The sequence below is a fragment of the Amblyraja radiata genome, chromosome 2 (assembly GCF_010909765.2).
Source record: "Amblyraja radiata isolate CabotCenter1 chromosome 2, sAmbRad1.1.pri, whole genome shotgun sequence".
NCBI classification, from domain to species: Eukaryota; Metazoa; Chordata; class Chondrichthyes; order Rajiformes; family Rajidae; genus Amblyraja; species Amblyraja radiata.
The window spans coordinates 106,354,832-106,367,210 of record NC_045957.1 but is presented as its reverse complement, the minus strand read 5'-3'; the positions used below and the strand labels follow the sequence as shown (position 1 = coordinate 106,367,210).

General features: G+C 42.7%; 2 protein-coding genes across 7 annotated transcripts in view; one reads left to right on the top strand and one right to left on the bottom strand.

The window, feature by feature from the left end:
- crot (carnitine O-octanoyltransferase) overlaps positions 1–2,793 on the bottom strand; it is a 56,273-nt gene extending 53,480 nt beyond the window's left edge. Inside the window, exon 1 of one of the 4 annotated variants that reach the window (XR_004410048.1) lies at positions 2,445–2,761. Coding sequence is in view for 1 of the 4 variants with exons in the window: in XM_033012863.1 (XP_032868754.1) it covers positions 2,445–2,468 (24 nt within the window). In the remaining 3 variants the exon portion in view is untranslated. Of the gene's footprint in view, positions 1–2,444 lie in introns of all 4 variants that reach the window. The other 3 variants (XM_033012880.1, XM_033012863.1, XM_033012870.1) reach the window with 3 other exon arrangements.
- Positions 2,794–5,471: 2,678 nt separating this feature from the next.
- Positions 5,472–12,379, top strand: part of olah (oleoyl-ACP hydrolase) — a 48,718-nt gene continuing 41,810 nt past the window's right edge. The window contains exon 1 of one of the 3 annotated variants that reach the window (XM_033012910.1): positions 5,472–5,537. The gene's annotated coding sequence lies outside the window, so the exon portion shown is untranslated. The remainder of the gene's footprint in view (positions 5,538–12,379) is intronic. The other 2 variants (XR_004410051.1, XM_033012920.1) reach the window with 2 other exon arrangements.

Sequence of the window (12,379 nt, the reverse complement as noted above, 5' to 3'; positions counted from 1 at the left end):
GACAAAGACCCATCATTTATCTATTTGCCTCTGTACTCCACAATTTGCGATTTGTAATAGAAAAAAATCACGTGGTTAACGTGCACATTCTTAGATTTTAATAAAGGCCATTTTTAGACATTTTGGTTTCACCATGTAGAAATTACAGCTGTGTTTATACATAGTCCCCCCCCCCCATTTCAGGGCACCGTAATGTTTGGGACACATGGCTTCACAGGTGTTTGTAATTGCTCAGGTGTGTTTAATTGCCTCCCTGATGCAGATATAAGAGAGCTCTCAACACCTAGTCTTTCCATCACCTTTGGAAACTTTTATTGCTTTTTATTTTCAACATGAGGACCAAAATTGTGCCAATGAAAGTCAAATAAGCCATTATGAGATTATGAGTAGGATGAGAAACAGCTTCTACAACAACACTATCACATTGCTGAACTCGGAGTCCCGCCGATAGATTTCTCCAGTCTCTCCGTTCACATTGTTTGCTTATTCTGTATTTTTATTTCTATATTGCACTATTACTACGGACTGACGCTAAACTGCATTTCGTTGTACCCATACTTGTATCTGTGCAATGACAATAAAGTTGAATTGAATTGAATTGAATGAGACTGAGAAACAAGAATAAAACTGTTAGAGACATCAGCCAAAGCTTAGGCTTACCAAAATGAACTGGTGAGCTTACTAATTGCAAAGGGACTGGCAGGCCAAGAAAGACCTCCACAGCTGACCACAGAAGAATTCTCTCTATAATAAAGAAAGATCCCCAAACACCTGTCCGGCAGATCAGAAACACGCTGCTGGTGTGGATTTGTCAATGACCACTTTCTGTAGACTTCATGAACAGAAATACAGAGGCTACGCTGCAAGATGCAAACCACAGGTTAGCTGCAAAAATAGGATGGCCAGTTACAGTTTGCCAAGAAGTACTTAAAATAGCAACCAGTTCTGGAAAAAGGTCTTGTGGACAGAAAAGACAAAGATTAACACATCAGACTGATGGCAAGAGCAAGGTATGGAGGAGAGAAGGAACTGCCCAAGATTCAAAGTGTACCACCTCATGGCCTGGTGTTATGGCCTGGGCATGTATCGCTGCTGAAGATACTAGCTCACTTATCTTCATTAATGATACCACTGCTGATGGTAGTAGCACAATGAATTCTGAAGTTTATAGACACATCCTATCTGCTCAAGTTCAAACAAATGCCTCAAATCTCATTGGCCAACGGTTCATTCAACAGCAAGACACTGATCACAAATATATTGCTAAAACAACAAAGGAGTTTTTCGAAGCTAAATAATGGTCAATTCTTGAGTGGTCGTCAATCACCTGATCTGAACCCAATTGAGAATGCCTTTTATATACTGAAGAAAAAACTGAATGGGATTAGCGCCAAAAACAAGCATAAGCTAAAGATGGCTGCAATACAGGCCTGGCAGAGCATCACCAGAGAAGACACCCAGCAACTGGTGATCCCCATGAATAGCAGACTTCAAGCAGTCATTGCATGCAAAGGATATTCAACCAAACATGACTACTTTCATTTCCATGACATTGCTGTGTCCCAAACATTATGGTGCCCTCAAATGGGGCAACTATATATAAACTGCTGGGATTTTTACGTAGTGAGACCACAATGTATAAAAATGGTCTTTATTAAAATCTGAGAATGTGCACTTTAACCACATGTGATTTTTTTTTCTATTACAAATCTCAAATTGTGGAGTGCGGAGGCAAATAAATAAATGAAGGGTCTTTGTGCCAAACATTATGGAGGGCACTGTTTACCCTCTAGTGTTGGACATTTCTACCATAGGAAAAGGCTTCTGACTAAACTTATTTCGTCTTCCCTCAAACTTTGATGTTACAAATACATTTCAGAGCTATCATGGCAGGTCAGAGAAGAGACATGTCACATTCTTTGAATTACAATACAAGCACAAGAAGAATAGAAAAAGGATGGCAATACAAATGTTTGTATGGGTTTTAAATAAAATAACGCAAACAGATGTTTCAAATCATTTAACATATAACTATTAGTGCAAGGGACTTAGCAGCTTTATTCCCACCACTACCCTCCTTCCCTGTGGACGAGCACAAAGAAAATATAAAAGAAAGGGAAGAGGAATGTGGATGGGGAAAAAAACAAGAAAGCAATGAAAAAAATCCCTTGTAAGTAGAGATCGAAGGTCACGTGAAACGAGTGTTTATACATTGGGAGAGCAAAATCAGTCAATTATTAAATTGAAATCACCAATGATCAATCAGTGTTGAGGCTGAGGGAAGAGAGCAAAGAAGAAATGTCACCAAAAAAAGTGGATAACATTAACGTGGACTGGAAATAATAAGAGGTTTATATGACAATCATTGAGTGTATGGAGGCGATTTTCAAATAAGAAGTTGTTGGTAAATTGACTGCACACTATAACTAAATCGTTACACGCACCTGTTTACATTCATGATGCCCCATCTAAATGCGGTAAAAGAGTAACAAATATCTACTGCAAACACGCACTAATATATAGTTTGCTGAGCCCGTCGGGGCTAACGTGCTCAGTAATCGATATTATCGAGTCCTCTCCTTAGATTCTCCAACACTCTCTGTTGGCCTGTCCTAATTTCTGATGGAAGTTCAAAAAACAATTGGCTCCTCACGTTTCCGCTCTAAGATCTTTGGTTTCCACTCCTCCCCTTAAAGTCGCGGTTTCGGTCCCTTCGTTCCTCCTCCTCCTCCTCTCAGACCACGCACTCCTCCGGCACTCGCTCCCCTTTCCGCTCCCTCGCCGGCGCTTCCGCCCCGCTGCTGCTTCCGCCCCGCTGCTCCTTTGCCCTTTGCTCTCGTTCCGGCTAACACTTACTACCTGCTGACGGCGACTGCGAGGCACCAACAACGTGGAGGAGCAAACGTTATAGTGAAGTCGGAAAATGGCAGCAAATGTGCAAAAACCTCAGACCGGGAATGACTGTTTATGTGCGTCTTCGCTTTCTTCGTGTACAAATTGAGGTTTAGTCAAATTAGTCTTACGTGCACGAGACCTGGTTAAGATAGACACAAAGTGCTGGAGTAAATCAGCGGGGCAGGCATCATCTCTGGAGAAGATCTTCTTCAGAGATAGAAACATAGAAATTAGGTGCAGGAGTAGGCCATTCGGCCCTTCGAGCCTGCACCGCCATTCAATATGATCATGGCTGATCATCCAACTCAGTATCCCGTACCTGCCTTCTCTCCATACCCTCTGATCCCCTTAGCCACAAGGGCCACATCTAACTCCCTCTTAAATATAGCCAATGAACTGGCCTCGACTACCCTCTGTGGCAGAGAGTTCCAGAGATTCACCACTCTCTGTGTGAAAAAAAGTTCTTCTCATCTCGGTTTTAAAGGATTTCCCCCTTATCCTTAAGCTGTGACCCCTTGTCCTGGACTTCCCCAACATTGGGAGCAATCTTCCTGCATCTAGCCTGTCCAACCCCTTAAAAATTTTGTAAGTTTCTATAAGATCCCCTCTCAATCTCCTAAATTCTAGAGAGTATAAACCAAGTCTATCCAGTCTTTCTTCATAAGACAGTCCTGACATCCCAGGAATCAGTCTGGTGAACCTTCTCTGTAATAATGTCCTTCCTCAGATTTGGAGACCAAAACTGTACGCAATACTCCAGGTGTGGTCTCACCAAGACCCTGTACAACTGCAGTAGAACCTCCCTGCTCCTATACTCAAATCCTTTTGCTATGATGCTGCCTGACATGCTGAGTCACTCCAGCACTTTATGCCTATAAATAGTTGCTTTATTGGCCGCTTAGACACAATGGTTTCCTTTCTAATCTGTACATTTCCTTGATTGCTTCTCATTTATCCCACCTAAGTACATCACTTCAACCTGCCATTCTTCCCCTAGTTCTGGAGAAGGCCCCCTAAAGCTTCCTAACCCAAACTGGTTGCTCTTCTCACGGATGCTACTTGACATAATATTTTAAAACCGTAAGGTGCACAACATGCTCCTATAGGTTTGGGAAACCCTCTCCTATTTGGAGAGGGCACCTCCTGCCCGGCCACATGAAATCATCGTGGAAGCAAGTCATTCTTGATCCTGAGAGACTAGCTGAAGAATAATGTTTATTATATTTAATGAAACACAAGGAAAGCTGTAGATGCTGGTATCCTAAGCAAAATACAAAGTGCTGGAGTAACTCAACGAGTCAGGCAGTATCCGTGAAGGGAATGGGTGGATGATATTTTGGGTCGGGGCCTTTCTTAAAAGTTAATTGCTGAGTTACTCCAGCACTTTGCGACTTGCGTTTTATTTACCGAGTTTTATGTCCTTTGCAAACTTTGAACATGTCAAGACTTTTGAAGAATTGTTACCCATTCCTTCTCTAGAGATGCTGCCTGTCCCGCTGAGTTACTCCAGCATTGTAGAAACATAGAAAATAGGTGCAGGAGTAGGCCCTTCGAGCTAGCTCTGCCATTCAATATTATCATGGCTGATCATCCAGAATCAGATCCCGTTCCTGCTTTCTCCCCATATCTCTTTATTTTGTTAGCCCTAAGAGTTAAATCTAACTCTTGAAAACATCCAGTGAATGGACCTCCATTGCCTTCTGTGGCAGAGAATTCCACAGATTCACAACTCTCTGGGTGAAAAGGGTTTTCTTCATCTCCTCCCCTTATTCTTAAACAACATCGGGACCATTTTTCATTAGTGTGTGATGCTGCATGCCGCCTCCCCCCCCCCCCCCCACACACAACCGCACGTTGGAGGAACAGACCCAACGGGTCTGCACTTGGTCTAGTTATATATAAAAATCTGGAGAAATATATATGTGTGTGTTATATGATTATATACATCTATATCACATTCATATATGTGTGTTCTTTCCTACACAATCTAATCAGTTGTATGGTCGCTGAATAAAACCATCCTTAAGTTATACATCGTTTTTTAATCTAGCTCAAATTTTTTATTTTGTCAAATACTTCATTTAGATAACCCCACCATTACAGACAGATCTCATTCCACTCTCTGACTATTGGGAAGACCAGACCCATTTTATTGTTGAAAAACAATTCCATAGACACAAAAAAAATCATTAAGGAACATTAAGGAACATTCCAATCTTCATATTGCTATTATTTTTCCAAATACCGCAATTGTGAACAGTGTGATTAGATGAATTAGAGTGCAAGTGTATTACAAAAATCAACTCAAACACAGCACATGAGCCATTTAAAAAGAAAAGTTTAAAAAAAAACATTAAAAAAAGACAATTAACAGAATCATAATTTGTTAACATATTAATCTTTAACAAAATTTAACAGAATTATGAATCTAACCCGATATCACACATACAAACTGTTCCCCCGCAACGCTGATTACACTGCGAGAGGTATGTACAAAGTCGAGCCCGGTTACTGAAATGGACGAAGAAATGGCCCACGTTCAGCTCCGTTCCGTACTACACGTCAGCCCGTTGTATTTGTCAGGAGTTGGTCAGTGGTGGTTACACTCGCAGGAGGAAGAGGATCGACTCAGCTCCGGTCAGGTTAGCTAACCTTAATATTCTTCTGTTTGCTTCGGTGCCGAAGACCGATTCTTGGATTGTTTCCGTGCTTATTGTTTAACAAACTTTCGATGAGTTTGAGCGATGAGGCAATGTTAATTTATCAAGTGCGCACAGCGGTGAATTGTAGTAGTAAGGGTATTGTGAACAGTGTATAGACGAAGAGTCAATGATGTTCACATGTATGAACCGGAACGGTGATATTCTGACTTGTTGCAGCTTTACTGGCACAATTGGACGCTACAACAAAAATAAACATACAATAAATGAACTGTTATTCTAAGTAAACGAGGCAGCACGGTGGCGCAGTTGTATAGTTGCTTCCTTACATCGAATGCAGCGCTGGAGAACCAGGTTCGATTCCGACCCCGTTATCTGCGTGGGTTTTCTCCGAGATCTTCGGTAAAATGGGTGTAGATCGTGTTAATATGCGGGGATCACTGGCGGTGGGCCGCAGAGTCTGTATCTTTAAACTAAACTGAACCATGATAGTGCAAAGAACCCAGAGCAACAATTGTTGTGCAACGTCCGTAGTGGTTCGTTGCTGAGGTAGGGTTGTGGTAATGTCAGAATGAGTCAATGTCAGATGCGTATTCATAGAAAATAGGTGCAGGAGGAGGCCATTCGGCCCTTCGAGCCAGCACCGCCATTCATTGTAATCATGGCTGATCGTCCCCTATCAATAACCCATGACTGCCTTCTCCCCATATCCCTTGACTCCACTCGCCCCTAGAGCTCTATCTAACTCTCTCTTAAACCCATCCAGTGATTTGGCCTCCACTGCCCTCTGTGGCAGGGAATTCCACAAATTCACAACCCTCTGGGTGAAAAAGTTTTTTCTCACCTCAGTCTTAAATGACCTCCCCTTTATTCTAAGAATAAACATTCAGAACATAAGTGTGCTGGAAAATGAAAGCAAAACCAGAAAATATTGGAATTATGCAGGAGGTCCGTTCGCACAGAACGACAGACTCAATGTTCCAGGTTTACGAATTTCAAAATAAAGAAATGGAGGGTTTCAGATGAAGTTAATGTATTCTTGTATGAACATCTGAAAAGCATTTGATAATGTTTCACAATGTGCTGTGAACAAAATTCAAGGCCATGGGATAACTAAAAGAGCAAGTGGAATGGACACAAAATCCATGATAAAGGATGGCCTACTCCTACACCTATTTTCTATGTTTCTAAAATTGGCTAAGGACACAATACAAAGATTAGTGTTGAATAGCTTTTCAGACCGGAGCCAAGTGGATTGTTGCATTCCCCCAAACAGTATTAGCACATCTCACACCAGAATGACTCGATGATTATCTGCTTCCTTGAACAGAGAGGCCGAACAATTCCCTTAAAATAACAAGCTGATTTGCTTGGCTCATTATGATCAACTTCTCTTTCAACTCCACTCGCTCTGGATCAAAGGTGTAGCTATTATAGCCATTATGTGTCTTTTTAGGGGGCGATTTGTGAAACTGTCCGGTGGACAGAATCTGCAGAATACTTTGCAACAGAAGGCTGGGGAAGCCGTCAGTGGATATTTTCAAGGCAGGGATAGATAGATTCTTAATTAGTACAGGTGTCAGAGGTTATGGGGAAAAGACAGGAGAATGCGGTTAGGAGGGAGAGACACTTTAAGTAGCCCTGGGGAGAGACCCTCTTCCCCCCCTCCTCCCCCCCAGCTTCTCGTACACACATCTAACAATGGCCTGTTTCCTTTATCATCGTGTATTTTTTGCATATCTTTTATTCATTGGTCTTTATCTCTACATCATTGTCTATATTTCTCGCTTCCCTTATCCCTCACCAGTCTGAAGATGGATCTCGACCCGAAACATCACCCATTCCTTCTCTCCAGAGATGCTGCCTGTCCCGCTGAGTTACTCCAGCTTTTTGTGTTTATCTTTGGTTTAAACCAGCATCTGCATTTTTTTCCTATACATAGATCAGCCATGATTGAATTGCGGAGTAGACGTTATGCGCCACATGGCCTAATTCTACTCCTATTCCTTGTGACATTCCCACAATTATTTTACTGATTAAAAAAAAAATCTTTGACTGATACAATGATGTTTGTATTAAAGCAGCTTACTGTACATAAAGAGATCAAAAATGTCATTACTTTTGCTGCCAATGTTCACTCTGCTTTCACCTTCATGTTGTCCCTTATTTTCTGAATCTCTCCATCTCAGGATAGGTTATCAACAAACAATCATTATAAGGTGAAGATAGACACATAAAGCTGGGGTAACTCTGTGGGTCAAGCAGCATCTGGATAAAAGGAATAGGTGACTTTTTGGGTCGAGACCCTTCTTCGGACTATCTTCAATTTAAACCAGCATCTGTAGTCCCTTCCTACGTTTCCATTGTAAGCTTGCAGACTTCCACGGATATCACAACTGTACTTTCTCCAAACCTCCTTTCCCCTCCCTGACTGAACAAGAATAGTTTTTCTGGTTCCCGCCTTGCATGCTGTCAGTGCTCTCTGCTTCCAGTAGAATATTCATTGCACTTTCTGCTGACAAAGACATTCCACCATGAATCACATCTTCTGCTCCCTTACCCTTTCAGCAATCTTGCTCTTTACAACACTCTGCATCTCTTTCAACACTCCTCACGTTGCAGCACTTTCCCATGTAACCACAGGACATCTAACTCCTATCATAGAACATGGAACTGTGCCGCACACTAACCCAATCCTACACACACTAGGGACAATTTACAATTATACAAAGCTAATTAACCTACACACCTGTATGTCTTTGGAATGTCATTCTCCAGCGACCCCGGAGGTCATGGGGAGAACGCACAAACTCCATACAGACAGCACCCTTGGTCAGGATCGAACCCGGGTCTCTGGCGCTGTAAGGCAGCAACTCTACCGCTAAACCACCGTGCTGCCAAATAGGATGGAAATAAATGTCTTGTTGAATTTATGTACAATTTTATTGTATAATACCGAGTCTATGTGCTTGTAATTCTGCTGCAAGCACAATTTTCCATTACACCTGTACCACACTGTACTTGTGCATATGACAGTCAAATTGACTCTGTTTGACTTGGAAATCAGTGGTGACATTAGGGTGTTGTTTGACTGTGGAAGGCATTGTCTGCCTTGTGGCTGGACAGATCCAGTTGTAAAGTATCTTTAGACGCTTGTGGAAGAAAAGCATAGGGTGATTTTAATTAAGTAGCTTTGTCAAAGGATCATCATTGGCACAGTTTTCCATATGGTGTATCACATTGCCATATCATTCTATCTATGTTTGGGGAAAAAAAGTAGGTACTGTAGGTACCATTGCACATTTAAGAAACATTTAGACAAGTACATGGATAGGATAGGTTTAAAGGAACATGGGCAGGTGGGACTCGTGTAGATAGGGTAGGTTGGTCAGTGGGCATGTTGGGCCAAAGGGCCTGTTTACACGTTGTATGACTCTATGACTCTATTGAAAGATTGGCGATGGTTGATCTGAATAAATAACTTAAATTATAAAGGTGCAAAGGAAAAGGAAGTGTCAGTGAAGCAAGATCAAGCACCTGGAAATAATTAAGAAGGAACTCCGGAGAGAGGAGGAGAACTTCTTCAAAGTAGGACGAAGTCTTCAGTCTGAAGAAGGGTTTCGGCCCGAAACGTTGCCTATTTCCTTCGCTCCATAGATGCTGCTGCACCCGCTGAGTTTCTCCAGCATTTTTGTGTACCTGGAAATAATTTGTCAGCTGGTCAGTATGAGAGAAGGCAAAAGTTAATCTTTCTATTAGAGTTATATTCAAATGTTAACTTTCCTGTTACACTGTTGTGAACCATCGTTTAGTGTTTCCAGTATTTTCTTTTTTTGTTTGTTTATATAAACATTTTACCCAATGTGGCCCCTGGATGGTAATTGGAGCAGCGATGCTATCACAAAGCAATCAATGATCGATTGAAAGATACAGCATAGAAAGAGGCCCTTCGGCTCACAGCCCACACTGACCATTGATCACTGGCTCACATTAGTTCTATGTTATCCCATTTTCATCTCCATTCCCTACACACTACGGGCAATTTACAGAGGACAATTAACCTACAAACCCGCACGTCTTTAGGGAGGAAACAGGAGCACACGGAAGAAACCACGCTATCATAAGGAAAACATTCAAACTCCGTACAGACAGCACCCGTGGTTAGGATTGAGCCCAGGTCTCTGGCGCTCGCTGCGCCACTGTGCCTAGGTGTTAAAGAGAAGAATGTTTTTCAGCAAGCTGATGATTCATGATCAAGAGCAGCAGGGTGCACACCGTATCTGGGCTCTGTAAAAAGCTGCAGGACATCCAGCAATTTGTCAATAATCACGATGTGTAGGTTTTTCTTCAGCACCATTGAGACCATCTGCAGCCTGCTCCAAGAATGGAGAACTTGACAATAACTAAGAAGGGGCACTTCAAAGAAGTCCTCAGTGAAGGCAATAGACAATAGGTGCAGGAGTAGGCCATTCATTCCTTCAAGCCAGCACCGCCATGCAATGTGATCATGGGTGATCATCCCCAATCAGTACCCCGTTCCTGCCTTCTCCCCATATCCCCTGACTCCGCTATTTGTAAGAGCCCTATCTAGCGCTCTCTTGAAAGCATCCAGAGAACCTGCCTCCACCACCCTCTGAGGCAGAGAATTCCACAGACTCACCACTCTCTGTGAGAAAAAGTGTTTCCTCATCTCCGTTCTAAATGGCTTATTCCTTATTCTTAAACTGTGGCCCCTGGTTGGACTCCCCCAACATCGGGAACATGTTTCCTGCCTCTAGCGTGTCCAAGCCCTTAACAATCTTATATGTTTCAATGAAATGCCATCTCATCCTTCTAAACTCCAGAGTGTACAAGCCCAGCTGCTCCATTCTCTCTGCATATGACAGTCCCGCCATCCCGGGACTAACCTTGTAAACCTACGCTGCACTCCCTCAATAGCAAGAATGTCCTTCCTCAAATTAGGGGACCAAAACTGCACACAATACTCCATGTGTGGTCTCACTAGGGCTCTGTACAACTGCAGAAGGACCTCTTTGCTCCTATATTCGATTCCTCGTGTTAAAAAGGCCAACATGCCATTCGCTTTCTTCACTGCCTGCTGTACCTGCATACTTACATAGACTGATGTACAAGGACTCCCAGATCCCGTTGTACTTCCCCTTTTCCTAACTTGACGCCATTTAGATAGTAATCTACCTTCCTGTTTTTGCTATCAAAGTGGATAACCTCACATTTATCCACATTAAACTTCATCTGCCATGCATCTGCCATCCCCCAACCTGTCCAAGTCACCCTGCATTCTCATATCATCCTCCCCACAGTTCGCACTGCCACCCAGCTTTGTGTCATCTGCAAATTTGCTAATGTTACTTTGAATCCCTTTATCCAAATCATTGATGTATATTGTAAATAGCTGCGGTCCCAGCACCGAGCCTTGCGGTTCCCCACTAGTCACTGCCTGCCATTCTGAAAGGGACCCGTTAATCCCTACTCTTTGTTTCCTGTCTGCCAACCACTTCTCTATCCATGCCAGCACTCTACCCCCAATACTATGTGCCCTAATTTTGCCCACTAATCTCCTATGTGGGACCTTATCAAATGCTTTCTGAAAGTCCAGGTACACTACATCCACGGGCTCTCCCTTGTCCATTTTCCTAGTTACATCTTCAAAAAAGTCCAGAAGATTAGTCAAGCATGATTTCCCCTTCGTAAATCCATGCTGACTCGGACCGATCCTGTTACTGATATCCAAATGTGCCGCTATCTCATATTTTAGAATTGACTCCAGCATCTTCCCCACCACCAATGTCAGGCTAACTGGTCCATAATTCCCTGTTTTCTCTCTCCTGCCTTTCTTACAAAATGTGGGATAACATTAACTACCTTCCAATCCACAGGAACTGATCCCGAGTCTATAGAACATTGGGAAATTATCACCAATGCATCCACGATTTCTAGAGCCACTTCCTTAAGTACCCTGGGATGCAGACCATCAGGCCCTGGGGATTTATCAGCCTTCAGTCCCATCAGTCTATCCAACACCATTTCCTGCCTAATATGGAATTCCTTCAGTTCCTCTGTCACCCCAGATCCTCTGTCACCCCAGATCCTCTGGCCACTTATCAGGAAGATTGTTTGTGTCCTCCTTAGTGAAGACAGATCCAAAGTACTTGTTCAACTCATCTGCCATTTCCTTGTTCCCCATAATAAAGTCACCTTTTTCAGTCTTCAAGGGTCCAACTTTGGTCTTAACTAATTTTTTCCTCTTCACATACCTAAAGAAGCTTTTACTATCCCACTTTATGTTCTTGGCTAGCTTACCTCGTACCTCATCGTTTCTCCCCGTATTGTCTTTTTAGTTATCTTCTGTTGTTGTTTAAACATTACCCAATCCTCTTGCTTCCCGCTCATCTTTGCTATGTTGTACTTCTTCGCTTTAATTTTTATACTGCCCCTGACGTCCCTTGTCAGCCATGGTCGTCCCTTTCTCCCCTTGGAACTGATCCTACACCTTCTGTGTTATTCCTAGAAACACCTGCCATTTTTGTTCCACTCTCATCCCTGCTAGTGTATCTTTTCAGTCAACTTTGGCTCCTCCCTCATGGCCCCATAGTCTCCTTTATTCAACTGCAACACTGACACCTCCGATCTACTCTTCTACCTCTCCAATTGTAGATTAAACCTGACCATGTTACGGTCACTGCCTCCTAATGGCTCATTAATCTCGAGGTTCTTTATCAAATCTGGTTCATTACATAACACTAAATCCAGAATTGCCTTCTCCCTGGTAGGCTCCAATACAAGCTGTTCAAAGAATCCATCAT